This window comes from Carettochelys insculpta, chromosome 1 (assembly GCF_033958435.1).
Source record: "Carettochelys insculpta isolate YL-2023 chromosome 1, ASM3395843v1, whole genome shotgun sequence".
NCBI classification, from domain to species: domain Eukaryota; kingdom Metazoa; phylum Chordata; order Testudines; family Carettochelyidae; genus Carettochelys; species Carettochelys insculpta.
Window position 1 is genome coordinate 288,132,408 of NC_134137.1, and position 20,383 is coordinate 288,152,790.

Here is a 20,383-nt window from a genome sequence, read left to right on the forward strand (position 1 = left end):
CAAGAACACGTTGGGTATGTCTACATGTCAGCATTATTTCAAAATAGGCTATCCCGGAAGAGATTTTCCAAAACAGCTTATTTTGAAATAATGCTGCTACACACAAAATGCATTTCAAAGAAGCCCTGGGCTATTTCAAAATGAAGTGTTCAGACACAATAGAGCCTATTTTGAAGTAGAGCTACTGGATGCACTATGGTTTATCTCAAAATAGGTTCTATTCCCTGTCTTTACAGCACCTATTTCAAAATAGGTAAACTTAATTCCACAAGGAATAGTACCTATTTCCAAATAAGCCATCCACTATTTGTGTAGACATTAGTAATGTTATTTCATAATAACAGCTGTGTAGACATACGCTTAGTGTGGAGGACATTAATGTAGGGTAAAATTACACCTCAGCTTGCTACTAATTAAGTGTTTGTCTAGAAAAACCTTTCAAAATGCAGACAGACTTCTTGTTTCAGTGATTTGTACAGAACCTCATGACATAGAGAGAAACTACACAGATCTATTCCTTAACATACACATTGAGCATTGGCTTTGTGGGGATTAATCTGGTAGTATAGTTTTGCTTTGCATTAAAATTAGATCATAACATACTCACTGATGGATCCTTTGCTGACTGAAAGGGGCAGTATAGCAGTCATTCTCCTCCAGGTCTGGCAGTGTCTCCTTGTCCAGTCTCATAGGCTTTCTAGGTAACCATCCTCGAAACCTGCTGATATGTCTCTCAATCCTGCAGTACACAAAAGTTAACATCAAATGAGACAGCGAACAAGCAGAGCCTGCTTGTCAATTACATTCTAATCAGCCAAAGAGAGATTTTCTCAGAACCCCCCCACCATATGTACACTCCACCCCCCAAATAAGGAGACTCTAGAATTAACGGTTACTAAGAAGCCATACATGACATTTTTGAGCCCCAGCATACTCATTGAATAATCCAAATTTGGTAGACCAGTGTCTTCTTGTTTGTGTCTAAGAGAACAGCAGAACTTACAGTGCATGATGCTGCAAATGTTCGCAAAATTCTCGCCAATTCTCTAAGCTTTCATTTCTTGGGCTTTTTAGAAAGCTTAATTTATATGTTGGAATTAACTGACACTGTGCACTAAGGACAATTAACATTAGGATTGCAGAGACCATGACAGAGAGCACTGGTAACACAATCCCAAGAATTTTTTTAAAAAAAGTCATTGTTATTTACCACAGACTCATACATCACATAGGAGGCTATTAAAATGAATCACTTCATTATTTTTTTTCCAATTGCAACATCTTGAGGTACTACACACTTTATCAAATCTCACTACTCAGAGCACGAGGTTTGAGAGCCGACAGAGAAGCAGTTCTCACATTTAATAATCTCACTTTAGCAGGTGAAAACAGGTAAAGAAGAGCAAGTTTATTTGCAATGCACTTATATGAACACATATAGGCAGTGTCTACACAGGCCCCCACCTTCCGGAAGGGGCATGGTAATGAGCAGAGTGGAAGATCCAAATGAGGCACAGATTAAAATATTTTGTGCCTCATTTGCATATTCCCACAAGATCTCACTTCCAGAAGATCCCCTTCCAGAAGCAAAAGCTGCTTGGAGCAAAAGCTGCCTCTTTTGGAAGGAGCCCCGTCTACACAGCAGCTTTTGCTTCCAGAAGGGGATCTTCTAGAAGCGAGATATCACAGGAATATGCAAATAAGGCATGAGATATTTTAATCCATGCCTTATTTGCATCTTCTGCTCTGCTCATTACCATGCCCATTCCGGAAGGGGAGGGGCCAGTGTAGATGCAGCCATATTGTCACCATGGAGAAGAATTACAAATTATTGGGGGTAACATCCTAAACCAAAACCGATTGCAAACAAAAAAGCTACAGAAAAAACATGGAGAAAAATTTGCTTTGCAAAACGTTTTGTTTTTTTTAAGAATACTTAGTACCTTAGCATCTGCCCTATTACCTCCTGGGGGTGACAGACATCAGTCCCAATTGCGCAGATATATTCACAAGCCCAGCTTTAAATGATCCTATTTATGGAGCTATTTATGAAAATAAAGGTAAGCACTAGGCAAGTCTTTGCAAGACAGGGCCACAAAGCCTGATCCAACACTAGCTGAAATCAACAGGAGTCCTTATAGTTGCTTCAGGGAGTGTTGGCTGATGCCCATAATTTGGAAATTTATCTGACTCTTCTGCCCCCGCCACCCAATCAAACATTTGCTAAACAAACCTGCAACCCAAGCAATATTGTCTGCGGTCAGAAGAGTTCAAAACATCCCTACTGAAGCAGATTGGAGAGCGGAAAATTTATTACAAATTACTCCAAAATTGCATTCAAAATAAAAAATATCAGCTTTCATCCTCTCCTTCACAATTCAGTAACTGACTATCCCTTTTGTGTCTTCTCTAAAGGCAAAAAAGTGCAAACCATTATTCACACACACTGGTTCAAAAATTTGAACACATTTCCTCTGCCTGTATTTACATGTCTTTAGGGTTCTCTTCCTGTGGACAGTCTAGTGAACAAGATTACCGTTAGGACTGCTTGCCAAAACTGGAAATTTTAAGGAAGCATAGCAGAACAGTCACAGAAAATGAATTTTAAATTCTTAATCACGTCTATATGCACTGAACGCTTGAATGGATCTGGAAGGTGCAATTCCCAGCTGGAACAGATGCACCCACCTTAGCACTGGCTAGTACAGTAAAACTAAAGGTGAAGCTGCAGCAGTGAGAGCAGTGGGATGGGCCATCCACTGGAATACATACCTTTGTCGCAGTTGGGACTGTACTTGGGACAACAAGCCTATACTGCCCTTCACGTTGCCATGGCTACACATCTATTTTTAGTGTGCTAGCTTGATCAGAACTAACACAGGTATGTCAGTTCATGCTGGAATTTACACCTTCTATGTGTACAACCATTTGACCTAAAACAGCTCAGATGGGGAATCTCAAATACTCAAAGCAATACTAGTTCATGAACAAAACACAGGCAGTGCTTAATTTGTAATGAAAGAGGAGCCAAGTTAGGTGAGGAGAGACTAGTAGCTGCTGGCCAGGCATCCAGCTCTGATAGCAGCACCGCTGCCCCCAGTGGTGCAGGAATAAGGGTGGCATGATATGGTATTGCCACCCTTCCTTCTGCACTGCTGCTGGTGGTGGCACTGCCTTCAGAGCTGGGCAGCCAGAAAGCAGTGGCTGCTGGCCAGCAGACAACAGATGCTGGGGCCATGAGCTGCCATGCCTAAAATTGGTGGTATGTGGGGGGATTAGTCCATAGCAAGCCCAGACACAAATTAAGCACTGGACATAGGCCGAAATAGGTTCATAGAAAATGTTCATGGAATAATCTTGAACAAATCAATGTGAGGAAACAGATCTGTTTAGACCCAATTTCCAAAATGGGAGAAAGGGATACATCAAATATTTGAATTGATTTTGAAAATAACTTCCCCAGCTTTAGTGTCCACCAAATTTAGCAAACTAATTGATCATTATTAATTGTTCTTCTAAATTGATGGGATTCGCCTGCAAGTATAGCACTTTTATTCCAAGACACTCTGACCCTTACTTAGGGTACATCCACACTAGAGGGAAGATTGACCCTGCTGTGATAGATCTTCCAGACTTCAATTTAGCATTCCTAGAGGGGACGGGCTAGATTGAATTTTCAGGGCACCTCCATTGACCACAGTACTCCTCTGCTCCGTTGGGAGTAAGGGAAGTTCACGGGAATGCAGGCTTCCATTGATCTCCCTTAGCAGAGATGCACTGATGCCTGAATTAAGGTATGTCACCATCATGGCCGAAGTCGTACACCTTAATTTGACCTTCCTCTGTAGCGTAGACCTGCCCTTCAGGTGATCAGTTTTTTAACGTGCTGAACCAGGATCAATGTTTCCTCTAATCTTTTCCATCTATGTGCAGAATAAATTTTTATAATTGCTGAGGCATGTGTGACTGTGCACCACCAGTAGAAACAAAATACCTCACCATGGGCTGTCTCCTATCAGGTGGGTTACATTTGACTGAATCCTGAGCAACCGCACAAGCACACAGGTTCCAGGGATAGAAGTAGACAAGTATCTGAGTCTTGAACAGGACATTCTGGGATATTTCAGGGGGATGTGTTATTTTTCTGTGCCCTCTCCCCACAGTGGGGGTACATTGGAACTACACTGTCAAGAAATAAGGTCAGAGCTCCTGGAGCCATACCTGCTGTGGCAGCACAGAGCCTCTCCAGAGAAGTCAATGTACTTTGTGCATATTGTGAGCAAGGCGAGAGGGGTATCCTAACAGAACAGGGGAGAAATGAATTTTCCCCTCACAGGATTTAATCTCCTTTGACCAGCATTTTTCCTACCCAGGGAAACTGGACCCAACATTACTTTTTTTGCTAATGCAAGTGGGGGTGAGAGGAAGAAGATTACACAAAAGATTCCAAAACACCTAGTTTATAATTTGAATAAAATCTACTGGATGTTCAAGACTATTAGAAAACTCATTAATCTGCAATCCTTTCCCCATTCATCTTGTGACACAATGTGCACATTTGAGATATGACTGCTCTAGGTTAATCTCAGCACACTCAGTGCTGGCTTAGGAACAATACATTATTCATGCTGACTTCACACCGAGCACTCCTGGAATTTGATTGGTTTGTCACTCACAAAGTTCCAATTTTTGGCATGCTCTGTGGACTCACTCCTTCCCTGCTGACACAGAGCTCTCAAGGGGATGCTCCAACAGGTCTAGAATATACTATGCAGCAAAATTTCTCTCTCCTCTGACAATCAAAAGGATCAGAAGTTTAGAAGATGCCTTCACGGTGCTTTAGCACGGCCACCAGCCACTGACGTGGAACTTTACTTTATGTACTCTCTCTTCCTCAAAAAAGCAGGCAGAGGCAAAGTGCTGGCAGGAATAAACACTACCCTTCAGTCAACACTCAGACAAGATGTGTTAAAATGTGTTGTGATTCATTGCTGCTTTGAGGCTAATCAATGGCTCGTTAGCATTACACATATCAAATGGGTAGCTGTCACTACATGCCATGTAGAACAGCAGGTAATATTGAGAAGAATGTAACACAGTAATAACCTTCTATCCCGAAATGGTGACAAGTATCAGAAGGGTAGCTGTGTTAGTCTGTATCCACCGACAATGGGAACTCCTGCGGTACCTTATAGATTAACAGATTTTTTTTGAGCATAAATTTCGTGGGCAAAGACTCATTTCGTCAGGCATCTGGCAAAGCAGGTCTTCGCCCAGGAAAGCTTATGTTCCAAAAAATTTGTTAATCTATAAGGTGCCACAGGACTTCTTGATGTTTATCCCAAAATGGGGTGTTAAGGATGTGGAAAGCTTCAGAGGGCATGGCTGCACTAGAGACGGAAGGTATAAAACCCTGCTTCAGCAAACATACCCACACTAGCTCTGATTGAGCTAACAGTCCAAAAATATAGTAGCTGTAGCAGCGCGAGTGGCGGAAGGAGCCAGCCATTCAGTATGACTCCGTTCAAGACCATAGGTACATATTCAAGGTGGATAGATTGTCCTGCTGCTCATGTCACTGAAGCTACACTTCTGCTTTGTGCTGGTATGTCTACTAATGCTGGAGTTTACACTTGCCAGCTCTACTGAGACAGTGGAAAATTTCAAATTTAAAATTATACGTGAAGTAAACCAGTTTTCAGAGGCAGAGAGCTAAGATATGCAGTGGATACACTCCAGATGAGGCTAGCTCATTGCAAAAAGTAATTTCCCCCTTTAGGTATTCTTATCTTCTTATCTACTGTTGGAGGTGGGATGCATCCACCCTGATTGAATTAAGCCTCGTTAGCACAGATCTTCCACATAACAATGTAATACTCCCATTCTTGTATGTACGTATTAATCCCTGCCACACAGAAGCTTCCGCTTCATGCCCAAATACATTTCTTAGTCATTTAGATCTTTGAGGTGCCACAGGACATATTTTTTTAAAGGAGTGAGATGGAATGCAGTGACTCCATTCAAGCCCTGCACCATTTGTGGCAAATGAATGTTTTCACACTCAGTGCCTGTGGTGTTGCTCCAGGAATGCAATATCTGGCCATTTGCTATCATGCAGGTGCCTGCGAATGAAGATTTTTAAAGCACTTTGTTTATGACTTCATCCCTGGCTGATATGACTCCACTTATCCCCTCAAACTTCACATTGCCTTAGAAAAACAGCTGACCCTTTGCTGGTCTAAACTTACCAAGACCCACAGCACTTATCTGTGGGAGGAGGGAAGTAACAAGCTTTAGAGAGACTCACTGTATTTATAGCATCTGTTCACCAAGAAGAAGGTTAATCTTCCATGAACATCTATATCATCTACCAATGAAGCCGTGTGAGTACCTAACATAAGAGCAATGTTTCTGCCATTATAACACCAGCAAGGAACAATGGGATTTAAAATATCATAATAAAAGAGATTGACTGCTTAACAAATTCCATGTAAATTTCTCAATCTACAGTAAATTATCTTTACCTGTGAAATGGCTCCCTTCTATCAAATCTGCAGTGTGAAGCACCTATCACTTGAAAGTGGAAGTTTTCAAATATGCGTGGTCTTGGCCTAACAGATTGATTTGCCTGTGCTCAGGGCTAAACCAACTGTGATTACAGAGCCTGGGTGGAATCAGGTGACCAGGGGGTAAAAAGCAGCAGGAAGCACAGACAGTGGTGCTGGGCAGGGGCAAAGGCAAAGACAAAGACAAAGGCAAAAGTGAGAGAATGCCTGTGATTGCAAGGAACAGGAGAAAGCTCTCTAAACTGGAAGGCCTGGGAGAGAGCCTGCCCAAGAAACAGGAGACTGAGCCTCAGGGAAGAGGGGGCTGTGCCCAGATGAAACAGGGGTGAAGATGGAATCACTTTATGTTTTGTTCTTCTTGGATTATGGGGAGAGGGACAGCGAACTGGATCTGGGGGCCTGGCATGGCAGCAGTGTGCTCATGGGGATCCTGTCTGGGTATTGTTTGAACTACTTTGTGAATGCTGACTTCTGAAAGGGCTCTGAGTAGACGGGCCAGTAAGAGATGCAGGGTGCTACACAGTGACCTCTGTCCAGGAGGGGATGCTCTAGAAGCAGCAAGCAGCCATGCCACTGCGACATCAATGGGAACTTCAATATTGACTTCCAGTTGACAAGTGTATGGCCAATGCTGAGCTTTTCTGAAAATCCCACCAACCTGACAGAGGCACTAAATACCAGAACACAAACTGATCCTTGCTAACTTGGCACATTTCTCTAGGACTTCTGGAGGCCTTTTTGCTTAGCTGGCCAAGCAAATGCTTGAGTCAAACAAAGAGCGTGAAAACTGTGGAGACCGAAAACCTCAGATTATTTTACAAGGTAGATTCAAAGCATGCATCCAGCATATCATCAAGTGATTTGGCAACTGCGCAAGAAGTGCTTCAAGGCAGAGATCTTGGAAAAGATTAATTTCTCATGTTAATGAGTTCCACAGAGTCACATCAGAGATTAATTGGTTAGTCTATTAGGCTATGGTTACACTAGAGCGCTCTATCAACAGAAGTCACTGTTGTGAGAGTTTTCCTGACAAAACTTCTGTTGACAGAGTACGGCCACTTATAAAAGCCAGTTGGGAGAGCGCTCAGCTCTGTTGACAAAGCAGCTAGACTGCCTGGCTGCTCTCTTGACAAAACAGACACCAGGAAGCACAGCAAACAGGGCTGCCTGTTGTTCTGGGTGCCCTGTCTGTCAAGAGAAGTCCCCCCAGAGCGGCCACACAGCTTTTTTGTTGACAGAATCTGTTGACAGCAGCATTATGCTTCAAAGCTCTGAGGCAGAATGCTGCCAGCAAAAGTGATGGGTTTTGTCCAGATACCGTCAACAAAATGCATTTTGTGTGTGCACGCGCCACGAGTTTTGTTGACAAAACCAAGGTTTTGCTGGCAAAACTTGCTAGTGTAACCGTAGTTTTTCTGTAAGATTTCTATGCACACCGACCATATAATAAATAAGTAACACTGACATCACTACCATATGAAAAGGGTGTATTGCTGAAAATGAATAATAAATACCAGATTACAATGATATTGTTACCCTCCAGAAGTTGCTTACAGAGCTGCATGGGAGGAAAAGTAGCTGCAATAGTTGCACTGAAAAAACTTTTTCCATTTTAAAAGGCTCCACCCTTTTGAGAGTCCCTGTACTTCAAATGGGGGGGTGGGAATGGTAAAACCGATAAGCTCTCTCAAATGATAGCAGGTTTGAAGGTGCAACTGCTGTATTTGCAGGAACGGTAGACTTGAAAATATGTTAATAACTCTTCTCACAAATGGAAACTTCCCATGAATTTGGCTGTTAAATCTGACCTGCCAAAGAAATACACCAGTCTGAGTAATTTACCAACCTGTTCATGAACTTGTGCCGGCGGTGCAGGTAATAGATTTTTCTCCTGGAAGAACAGCAAAAATGAAGCCAGTCGAGAAGAAAACCCATCGTCAGTTACAGTATGAACTAGCAAGGAAGGAAATTGAAGATAGAAGCCTGTGAGAGGTGGAGGAAGAGACTAAAAAGAGAGATTAACAGAACTGTCACTGGAACCCAAGACAAATTCTGGCACTGTTTGAATTGCAGGAAAGTAATTGTTTTTGTCATTACTTTTTTTTACCCTTTCTGCTCTTTATAATGCATGGAAGATAGGGATTCAAAGGTATTTTGATTTCAAAGGATTCAGCAAATGTACATCTCCTTTTTTCGAAGTAAATACAAATGTGACTATATTAAACTGTGCTTTAATATCAACAATGACGAAATATGTATTGGGTGAATGCTTAAAAATCCAGAGAAGTGGAAATCAAAGTCTGACACTAAACTTTGCCATTACACATGACGTACTGGGAAATCATTCCCCCAAAACAGATGAAAATATAGACTGCACAAGCAAAATTTGTGTGTGCTTGGTACTTTCCCCATGTGCAGCCACACCCCACACCTCTCATATCAGGAAAGCTAGTTCCTTCTAGAAATGGAATAAGCTTGTGAGTGTGTGTATGGGCAGGGATGGAGGGGGGATACATGCACAGGCATAAGTGGGGAGTCAGGGGTGCATACATATAAGCATGATGACCATACCCCCATACGCCTATGCCCCAACCCCAACTTGGCCTTTCTTGGCTCCTGTCACAGAGAACAAATAGAGAAACAGCTCTATCAGCTATTGGGTGAGCCAGAATGGAGTGTTTAGGTTCTAGCCCATTCTCCTGCTGCTGCTGGTTGTTCGCTTAGGATATTCCTGTGCAGTGTGCCTGCCAGAATTAGGCCCATTGCCTTCAACATCTTAAAACATTTAAAAAACTCAAGGGCAGTTCAGGGGTGGGTGTCTTAATCTTCCTTACGGCAAGATTTGGATGGCTTATTGAACTCCAGTCTCCTGCTCCTTAGTTTGACCTTGTCATCCACTGGAAGTCATTGTTAAGCCAAGGTAGTTTCTATGTACTCTGAAATGTTCCATCATTTAATGCTGATCTATACCAGTTCTGGAAAATGAAGGGTTCACGCCACACAGCTCATTCTGCATATTTGGACAGATTTTAAAATACCATAGCAACACCCATTAGTATCTTGGAAGTAATTATGATTGGTGAGTTTTGAAAATAAAAGCTGTATTGCTGCTTGAAACTACAGAGGGATGAAAATTAGGTATCAATTTCAGCTACTTTCAGCATTTAGAATTTAAATAATATAAGATATTTTGCAGGCCATTAAAGACCAAATTATGCAGCACTCTGTGTTGTCCAACTACACCTAGTGAAGGCAACATTAATTCTCCCACTGAATCCATTGGGGACACAGTAAAATCAACACAGAATATTTTGAAAAGGCTGCCTAGACTGGGCCAAATTTTCAGAAGTGCCCACCAACCGGATAGCCTGCTAAGGCCTAAGTTATCGAGAACAACATGTGCTTCAGGGCTCTGAAAATCAGAGAACTGGTGTCTCAAATTGAACATCCAAAATAAAAACCAAGGCAGCCAAATGTTTGCCTTTGTTTTTACAATGTAAACAGGTAATATTTTTAAAATATTGGGCATAAACATTAAAGCCACAACTTTGTTTAAGTCACATTTTTGCAGGAACATTGCAGTGACTTCATGTTACAGATTACTGGCATGATATCTTGGCAAAGGCCACGAAAAGAATGAAGCATGAACAGGGGATGCATCAAAGAACCATTGATGCAAAATACATTTAAATGCAATCTAAATACATATTGAAACTGTCGTCTATTGAAAATGATGACTTCTGGTAAGCAAGCCAGATCAGGAAAGCCCAGGTTTTCTATTCAAAATTATACTTTTTGCTGGATCATACTCCCACCTGACTAACAGGAGTTACTACAGTTTAATGGGCTAAATTCATCCCACTGTCATGCCAATGAAATCAATGGAGTTAAACAAGGTGAATTTGGCCCATTGTCTTAATATTTACAGCATCCTTTTTAAAAGTGTAGATATCCTTACAGACATTCATGAGACAATTTACATTGTTTTACCCTTTTAATGTTAAAACATACAGAAGGGAGAGTTAAATAAGGTTAAAGAATGCCGAAGTTTGTCTTAAAATGCAAATCCTGCTCAATGAAGATTGAGTCTGAAAACCCGTCCTGAATTCATCTTTCATTTTCCTAATAACGAAGAATATGACAACACAACTGGATATAGTACATAAACAGTATATTTTTTAATCTCAAAATAGGGAGAAGACATCTGCAGGGAGCATATGAGGGGCCTTAATCAGGAATCAATCACAATTTGCAATTCTGGGCTTTTTTCTCTTCTTGCTCATATCAGAGTAAATAGGAGTAACTCCATTAAATTAGCAGAGGTGCAGTGACTTAGTCTCAGTGAAGTGAGAAACAGAACAGCTGAAGCTTTGGCTTTGGTCTATTTAAGTCATGCACTTCACATTATTTCAACACAGTTTTGGAACCAGTAGAATAAAACTCATTTTCTTAATATTAGAATTGAAACAATCATACAGGACAAATTGGGAAAACTTGGTCTGAATGACCATTTAGAATTGATTTGCTGATCAGCAGCACATTATACAATTTCTATTCCATCAATGACAAACTGTTAGGTTTCTAAAGAAAATCTTCTGAATTCCAGTTTTCTATAAGGTGGAATACTTATATATGTTCTATATCTCCCCCAATGACATACTATACAGACAGACAATTTACAGGTGCCGAATATGCCAGATACGTCCAACAGACATGCACCTTCTGTGCTGCCGTACGTACCTGGATCGTCTCGACTGCCCATTGATTTCAATGACATGTCCATTTAAAAAACAGCAGCGCACGAGAATGCAGGGGGCTCCAGCAGTGAAGGGGTTAAAGGGCCTAAGGATAGAACACCCCCATGAAAATAGCTGTGCTGCTATAGGTGGCCTTAATTTCAAACTGCTATTGTACTAAAATTGCAGGCAAATTAACAAGACACATCAAGCAATACGGTAGCTCTGTCACTGCACTTACATTTTCTGAAGATATGAGCTAGTTTTAGTTTTACACTCTCTTTACAAGTAAAGCCTGAGCAGAAACGTTGGCACAAAAAGTAACTACACTTACCTGAAAGGCATTCTTACATTCATTAGTTCTGCATATCTGCCCAGGACCTCCCAGGGGGCATGCAACTTCACATAGATGATGTCGCTGTTTGTTAAAGATGACTGTAACAGAAAAACACAACAGCCACCAAGCCAAGTGAGGTCCAAAGAACAATGGAACTTTAACATTGGTCCGTGGCCAACTGCAGAAAGGTATCTCTCAGAATTCCAAGGATTTCCTCTTTCTGCAAATGTCTGTGTGCATGTGTGCGTGCGCATGCGCGCACACACACACACACGTAGTAATGAGAAGCTTGGTGTAAGGCTAGAACAAGAGTCAATGCTTTGTTAACCTACAGCAAAGCTAAAGGCCTCAAGCCTGAACAACAGTAGGTTAAAGCAAAACCTGTGCTAGGTAGATTCTGCCCACAGGAATGCAGCAAGAGACAGAGCTGATAAGTCACAGGGCCTAAAAGCACATGAAAACACCTAAAAGCACCCAGAGCCAGCCACTTAGTGATACACATAAATACATCCTGCTTAGTACCATGCATTCCCCATACCCTCCCCATAGATAGCACCAGGTACATTCCCACCCAAACTCAGGAACAAATGAAAAAATGAAAACTAATACATGGTGTTCAGCACCTAACACAGCACCTATATGGCTAGTCAAAAAAAAAAAAAAAAAAAACCAAAAAAAACCACAGATGAAACATGAAAATTAACTATTAACTACAAAGGGTTAAAATAAAACCATGAAGTGGGGAGCTGCCGTAATAGCGTTCCCTGAAATGAAGTGGTTCACAGTGCTTGATATGGCAAATGGATTCTGCAGTCTCTCTCTAAATCCAGCGTCTTGGCTTTAAACAGCTTTTGTATTTCAGGGTGTGCAATACTTATGAACCATTCTGCCTGTGAAGTACTGTGACACACTCATGATCTTTCACAATGTTGTAAAAAAATACGCTGAAAAAGAAATAATTGTTTCAAACAGGAAAAATAGAGCAGTATGTGAATAATATCTCGGTGGTCAGTGAAACAGAGCAAAATAAAACTTCTTAACTGTTGTCAAAAGTATGGTATAAAATTTAATCATTCTCACTTCAAAATAAAAAAATCTATTGCATATTATAACATAACCTTAATGGCACTTAAAAATAAATTGGGACTCTGTAAACGTCTTGCTGCCTATTGAACACTACAAAAAGCCCAAAACAACATTATGTATTATAATTAAAAAATAGTAATTGCACGTAAACTCCGCCATTAAGCCGAAGGTTGGAACAGATAATGAAGGTTGGAAGAGAGTCATGGGAAGGTTTGGATATGGAGAAAGAAACGAACGAGGTGAGAAACTGTTACAGTTTGCTGCAGAGCATGAGATGGTGATTTGCAACACGAGATTCCAACAAAAGGACTGTAGGAAGTGGACATGGTGATTGAATGATGGGAAGCCCAAGAACATGATAAATATGATTTTGATAAGAAGATGGATAACATCAGTACAGCAGTGCCGAACTTTCTAAGGAGTGGAGATAGACTCAGACCACAGTCTAGTGATTGCAAACAACAAGATAAAACTCAAAAGAAAATGTAAGACACAGTTTAAGAAAAGAAGAGATGTGGTGAGGCCATATGAGGAAGAAACAGGGAATACATACAGAACAGTGCTTGAAGAGAAGATTAAGAATATCGCCACAGAGAAGGATCTAGATAAGAGAGTCGCAGGGATAGCCATAGCTATAGAAGAGGCAATTGAGGAGACTGTTCCAGAAGAAGAGAAGATCAATAAGAAGTGGATTACCCAGAAGACACTGAAGTTGGTTCAAGAGAAAAGAGCGTTGAAGATCAAAAGAAATGTTTCTGAGATGGCAGAACAGCAATATAGGATGAAATGCAAAGAGGTAAGGAAAGCAGCCAGAAAGGATGAGGAGAAATGGTTAGAGGAGGACTGTGAAGATATTTAGAGGTATTACGGCGAATGTAAGAGCAGGGAGGTGTATAAGACAATTAGGAATATTAATAGGAAATGGCAACCAAAGCAGATGGCGATCAAAGATGAGAACGAAGAAGTGCTTATGAACAGGGAGAAGATTGTGCAGAGATTGACGAGATATTGCACTGATCTATACACAGCACAGTTGGACCCGAGTGTCTCAGAGAGACTGATTGAAGAATTGAAAGAGAGATCTCCACCGAGCATTGAGCGCGAGACCAATATTTCAAAGGAGGAAGTAGAAAAAGCAGTGAAACGACTAAAGAACAACAAAAGCCCTAGAAATGATAAGATCACGGGAGAGGTGATTAAATATGGAGGAGAAAGCATGATTCAGGAAGTACACCGACTATGTAATATAGCATGGAAAGAAGGGAAGGCACCTAAGGAATGGACAAGATCTGCGCTAGTGACAATACCCAAGAAAGGAAGTACATTGGAGTGCAAGAACTACAGAACAATTGCCCTAACGAGTCATCTAGGTAAGGTGCTGATGATGATACTGACTGAGAGATTAAGATTGCAGATAGAAGAACATTTAGCAGACGAGCAAGCAGGGTTCAGAAAAGATAGAAGTACCATACAGCAGATATTGGCACTCAGACTGATAGCGGAGAAAGCTCGATGAAAGAACAAAAACATATACACTTGCTTTGTCGATTTTCAAAAGGCATTTGACAGTATAGATCAGAAAGTGACTTGGGCAGTGTTGAAGTCATACGGAGTAGATAGCAGACTAATATGGTTGTTGATCTGGAGGGAAAGTGAGGATCTGAATGGAGAGGACATTGGAAATGAAAGAGGTCTGTGGGACTGTGTGGTTGCTGGAGGACAAGACCAGGAATAAAGAGGTAAAGAAGATGAACATCGGTAGCTGTTTATGTATCCGCAATGTTAGTAGTTCACAGTCTTATTAGAACCCTGTGGAACTGCCACAAAATTACCTATATTGTAATTTGTGACAGCCATACCAGCTCTCTATTAACCATCAAAACCCACAACACGTAGGCTGTGGCCACACTTCACCAAAATTTTGAAAGAGCCATGCTAATGGCCAAATCGGAGAATACTAATGAGGTGCTCCACTTGAACTGATAGGAATAAGGGGATTTCGAAGTCTGTGGGATCCCTTCGAAAAGGGCTCCCTGTAGAAAAGTCGTGTGCAATTGAAACACAGCACTTTCGAAGTGTTGTGGCCAGCAGCTTGCTAATGAGACACTGAATATTTATTTAAGTGCCTCGTTAGTATTCTCCAATTTGGTCATTAGCATTGCCCTTTCAAAATTTGTAAACGTGACTAGAGTTAGAGGGGGCCTGTTCATTGGTGAATATATATTCAATGATGATCCGAGTTTGAGCTCTCAGATGTTAAACATTTTCTTTCACAGGGGTGCCTCATAAATGTGTAAGATGTCACGATAAATAAAAATTTTCCATTTTTGGATGTGGTTTGTTTTATTAATGCCCTGCAATCTGATTGCTTCCACATCTTATCCACTGAAAATCTAAACAAAACACATTTGAGAGGGTTTCAGGCTTTTCCTGACAAACATGATAAGTGGGAAATTATTCATATAAAATTAATATTGTTATGGTGGTTATGAATAGCTAAAATTCATGAGGGAAAATGTCAGAAATTCTAAAAGACAGAACAAAAAGTGGATGCAAAACAAGACTGAACTGGGAAGTAAATTAAATACAGCTTTCTTCTTTGCTAAAGAGAGAAAAATAGTTTCCAAAAATACCTGACAGAAAATATTCAGTGAATCATCTTAGCAACAAAAATATTTCAATGGACATACTTTGTTAATCTTCTCTTCTTAGATTACTAATGAAATGCTGTACCTCTTTGCTTCTTAGTGCTTTTTCTGTGCTGCATCTATTGTTTTCTTCTCCAGTACATTATTAGGGAGTAGGTGGCATGTATACTTAGAACCTTGTTTACACAGTTGCAAAGAAGCAACAAATAATGGTGAGTTGCTATCAGTTAAGGTCTTTATTTTTTATGAAAACCCAGAGCATTAATTGATGATAATATTCAGGATCAACCTATGGGTCACATTTTTCTGATTACTAAATCTACAGAGGCCTATACCATAAATATATTTTAACTCCATAAACCTTTTCCACAATCAAACTTTCTTTACAACTGATCAGGCCAAGATTACTGGGATGTTTCCAACCTGGGTCTCTTAACAGGATATTGAAGTACTGCACCCTGATGTTCAAGTTGGCATTTTGACATGCAGAATAGACATTGACATGCTTAAATACTGAAATGTGCACTCAAATGCAGGATCAGTGTAGCATTCACTGGAGGGCTTAAATTTCAAAATTGAGTTCAGTCTGCTGTTGCACAATTCACTATAGAATATTAAAGGCAGAGCTTCACTAGGAAACTAAGTCACTTTCAGACATGAAATTCTAGCTACGGCAATTGCATATCTAGAATCAACTTATCTGAAATCAACTTACTTGGCTTCCTCACTGAGGAAGGTTGATGGGAGAGTTTCTCCCATCGACCTCCTTGATTCCTCGCATCTTGTTGATCTCGTGTGTCCTACCAGATGTGTGAAATGGAACCCCCGGAAGATCAGTCTCAAGCAGGTCGATCTTCCGGGGTAATGGAGACGTAGCCTAAGAAAGTGTATAGCAGAAAGTCCAGAGGAAAACTTCAGTTATCTCTACCCCCTCTTGTCCCCACTTGTACAACTATTTAGAAATCCATATAAAGAAGGAATTTCTAGACAGCTGTTGGGAGGAAGCCATAGCTTACCCCAACTTTCCTGGGTTTTGGCATGTGGCCCTTGGAATGAGATATTTAACAACTCCTACACTCACATGTTTCATGAGAAAATGCACTGGGTTTGATTCACTTTTACTGTTGCAAAGAGCTGGCAACTGTACCACCCTGCCTCAGCAAGGCCTTTTGCACCTCTGGGGGATGCAGCCTCAAGGGACGAGAAGACTTGGTGTTTTCACTGCCTCCTCTCTCAAGTTTCTACTGCCCAGACACAGCAACATTTTTCCCACTGGGATATTAAAGGAACTCCAGATGCATTTTGAAATAAGCACTATTCCCTGTCTTCATAGCAACTATTTCAAAGTAATTATTTCAAAATAGGCACTATTTCAAAATAAGCATAGAGGCTATGTTTACACTACAGCGAACCTTCGAAAGAAGCTCTTCCAGAAGACCGCTTCCCAAAAAATGATTTCAAAAGAGCGTGTCTAGGCACAAAAAAGCAGATGAAAAAATTGATCTGGTTTTGCAATGGAGAGTGTCCACACAGCCCCTACTCTTTTGAAAGAATGAGCCAGGGTTTGAAAAATCCAGCAACATGAGGATTGCTCTTTTGAGAAAAAGCGACACTTTATTTTTTTCCAAAAGAATCTTTTGGGAAAAGGCACTCTTCCTCATCTGGAAGAGGAAGAAGGCCACCAGAAAAAGTGCTGCATTCTTTTGGTTTCAGATTGAAAGAGTGCATTTTGTGTGTAGACACTCTGCGGGTTCTTTCAGAAAAGGCCCAGTTTCTTTTCGAAAGAACTTGCTAGTATAGATGCTGACTAGAGCTGTGTCTACATGTGCATTCCTCCTCCAAAAGAGGAATGCAAATGAGGGAAATCAGAAATGCAAATGAGGCACTGATTTACATATTTCACACTTCATTTGCACAAGCTCTTTTTGGAAGAAATTCTTTTGAAAACAAAAAGGGAATGTAGATGGGGCTCTTTCGAAAATAAATCCCATCTTCAAACGAAAATAAATCCCATCTTCCTAATTAACATAATGGTGGCATGTGCTTCAAAACACATGCCACCCATATAATCAGGGGCCTTTCATAATGGCCCCTTGGATTTGGAAAGCCCCTTCTTCTCATCTAGTTTTGGGAAGAAGGGGCTTTTGAAATCAGGGGGGTCGTTTTGAAAGGGCCCCGACTACACGGGCAGCGTGTGTTTTGAAACCAGCAGTTTCGAAGCGTATGTGGCTGCCATTATGCTAATAAGCTGCTGCCTATTCATGGAAGTGCCTCATTAGCATATTCCAAAGTGCCACATTACCATAGCCCCTCCAAAAGGAGGGGCTAGTGTGGCAACAGCCTGTGTATAGCAGCCCTACTTCGGAAAAGCTATTCCTGAATAGTTTATCTCAAAATAAGGCTGCTGTGTAGATGTAGCCCTATTGTATTAACAGAAGTGTTCTGCCATCCTGAAATAAAATCCACATATATTATGTTCTACAATTGGAGGAAAAATAACATAGTGACAAAATTCTTTAAAATGTTACTATCCTGTCGATGTGCCTTCAGGTCCAGGCAAAATATGTATTAACATGATAGGCAGATGAATTAAAGCAATTTCAGACACAATACACAATGTCTTTTTTAAGACCTAGATCATGATAAATATTTTCAATAAAATTACAGGCTTGGAGAGCAAGGGGAATAAATGAGCTTTGTTTTAGTGAAGTTTTTAACTTGTAGGAAAGCTGTAGAGAAAAAGTAGTAGCAGTTTTAGCTGGATAAGGATGCAAATAGGATGATTTAAAAACATCGTCAACAAAAGAAATAAAGAATTATTAATAGAGTAAATTTGAAATGAAGAAACTCAGCCACAGCACTGCATTGCAAAATAATTTATTGAGCATGTGAAACCCTTTCATGAAACTGGAACATATAATCATTTTATCTTTGTACAGCTTTTCACCAGCACAAATTCTGTGATGTTACCAACACTCGAAACCATTGCATGGGCAGGTTACTGGCTTTTGCCAATATATAAGGAGTTACTGAAATTTGCTCAGTGCAAACCTAATTGACATAGAGCTTAAATACTATCAACAGCTGAGCAATTCCCAGCAGAGCTAACACCAATGAAACTGTGTTGTTAGCAATAGGGGTAGATATTGAAAACTTGCCTTAGTCTAGCCAAAACTTGAGGGGGGGATGATTTGAGCACAAAGATAGGCCAAATACCTCAAGCAAAGTGTGAATAAGATCTCTATTCCTCAGTCTAATGTAGAGTAATGCCATTTGGCATATGAAACAAAGGACAAGTTCTTGAGAGTCAAGGAAAAATCATAGGGCCTTTTAAATCCACTTAGGCTATGTCTACACTAGCCTCAAACTTCAAAATGGCCATGTAAATGGCCATTTTGAAGTTTACTAATGAAGTGCTGAAATACATATTCAGCGCCTCATTAACATGCGGGTGGCCGCGGCACTTTGAAATTGATGCGGCTCGCCGCTGCGTGGCTCGTCCCGATGGGGCTCCTTTTCAAAAGGACCCCGCCTACTTCAAAGTCCCCTTATTCCTGTGAGCAGATGGGAATAAGGGGATTTTGAAGTTGGTGGGGTCCTTTCGAAAAGGAGCCCCATCAGGACGAGCTGCACGGCAGCAAGCCGTGTCAATTTCAAAGTGCTGTGGCCGCCTGCATGCTAATGAGGTGCTGAATATGTATTTCAGCGCTTCATTAGTAAACTTTGAAATGGCCATTTACATGGGCATTTTGAAGTTTGGGTCTAGTGTAGACATGGCCTTAGTGTGATAGCCAGTGATGGCTCCCTTGACAAAGAAATCAATGGCAGGATCTGCAAGGCCAACCAGGCATTAGGACACCTGAGAGCACGAGTGTTGAATCAGCATAATATCTGACACTTCACTAAACTGAAAGTATACAAGGCTGTAGACCTGACCAGTTTCCTGTATAGATGTGAAACTTGGACCTTGTACAGAAAATATGTGAAACTGCTGGAGTGCTTCCACACACGCAGCCTGAGGTCAATACTGCACATTCGATGGCAAGACAGAGTCACAAACCTGGAAGTCCTGGACAGAGCAGGAGCCACAAGCATTGAAGCCATGATTGTGAAAGCCCATCTTCACTGGACAGTGCACATCATACAAACGGAGGAGTCAAGAATCCCTAAGCAACTCCTCTATGGTGAACAGCAGCAGCCACACCAACAGAGTCAGGACAGTTCCTGTGCCCCTACTGTGAATGCTCATGATGTTCAAGGCTTGGACTCCTCAGCCATGTGTGAGTCCAGAACTGTTGAGCCTGTGCAAACTCAAGACATCATTATCAGACACGATGGACCAACAAGAAGAATACCACTTCAGATGCACTTGCCATGAAAAAGTAGATACTATAGTGAGATAATTCAGAATTATTATTAGTGAAGCTGAAACTGTAATCCCTAGTTGGGATAACACATCCTAGAGAATGTAGGCAGAAGGTGCATAAATAGTCCTATGGAACAGTTCTGCATAGCTATGGTCTAACTTTCAGAGGTTTCAAGAGATACCATAACAGACAGCATTGAATGAATATGGATTGGTGGCATCTGGGAAAGAGACATGCAACAAAATATCTATTTTTTCCTGATTTCAATAGATTTATATTAGTGTATCACAGTTTAAACAAAAAAGCAGTCATGTAGCACTTTAAAGGCTAACAAAATAATTTATTAGGTGATGAACTTTCATGGGACAGACCCACTTCTTCAGATCATAGCCATACCAGAACAGATTCAATATATAAAGCACAGAGGTCCAAAAATTATCAAGGTTGACAAATCAGGAAAATTGTTATCAAGGTTGGCAAATCAGAAGAGCAGAGGTGTGGTGGTGGGGGGTGTGGGGTGGGTAAAAGAAGTTACTCTCTTGTGTAGTAATGATGGTTCTTCAAGATGTGTCCCCATGGGTGCTCCACCTTAGGTGTTGGGCTCGCCCCACCGCCGCAGATCGGAGATTTTCAAACCGTATCT

General features: G+C 41.0%; 1 protein-coding gene across 1 annotated transcript in view; it reads right to left on the reverse strand.

Annotated features, from left to right (window-relative positions):
* Window positions 1-20,383, reverse strand: part of ANO4 (anoctamin 4) — a 194,252-nt gene that overhangs the window by 94,966 nt on the left and 78,903 nt on the right. Inside the window, exons 6-9 of the mRNA XM_074983973.1 lie at window positions 11,637-11,737; window positions 11,307-11,408; window positions 8,413-8,457; window positions 608-739 (exon numbers count right to left, since the gene is read on the reverse strand). Coding sequence (XP_074840074.1) covers window positions 608-739; window positions 8,413-8,457; window positions 11,307-11,408; window positions 11,637-11,737 — 380 coding nt within the window. The remainder of the gene's footprint in view (window positions 1-607; window positions 740-8,412; window positions 8,458-11,306; window positions 11,409-11,636; window positions 11,738-20,383) is intronic.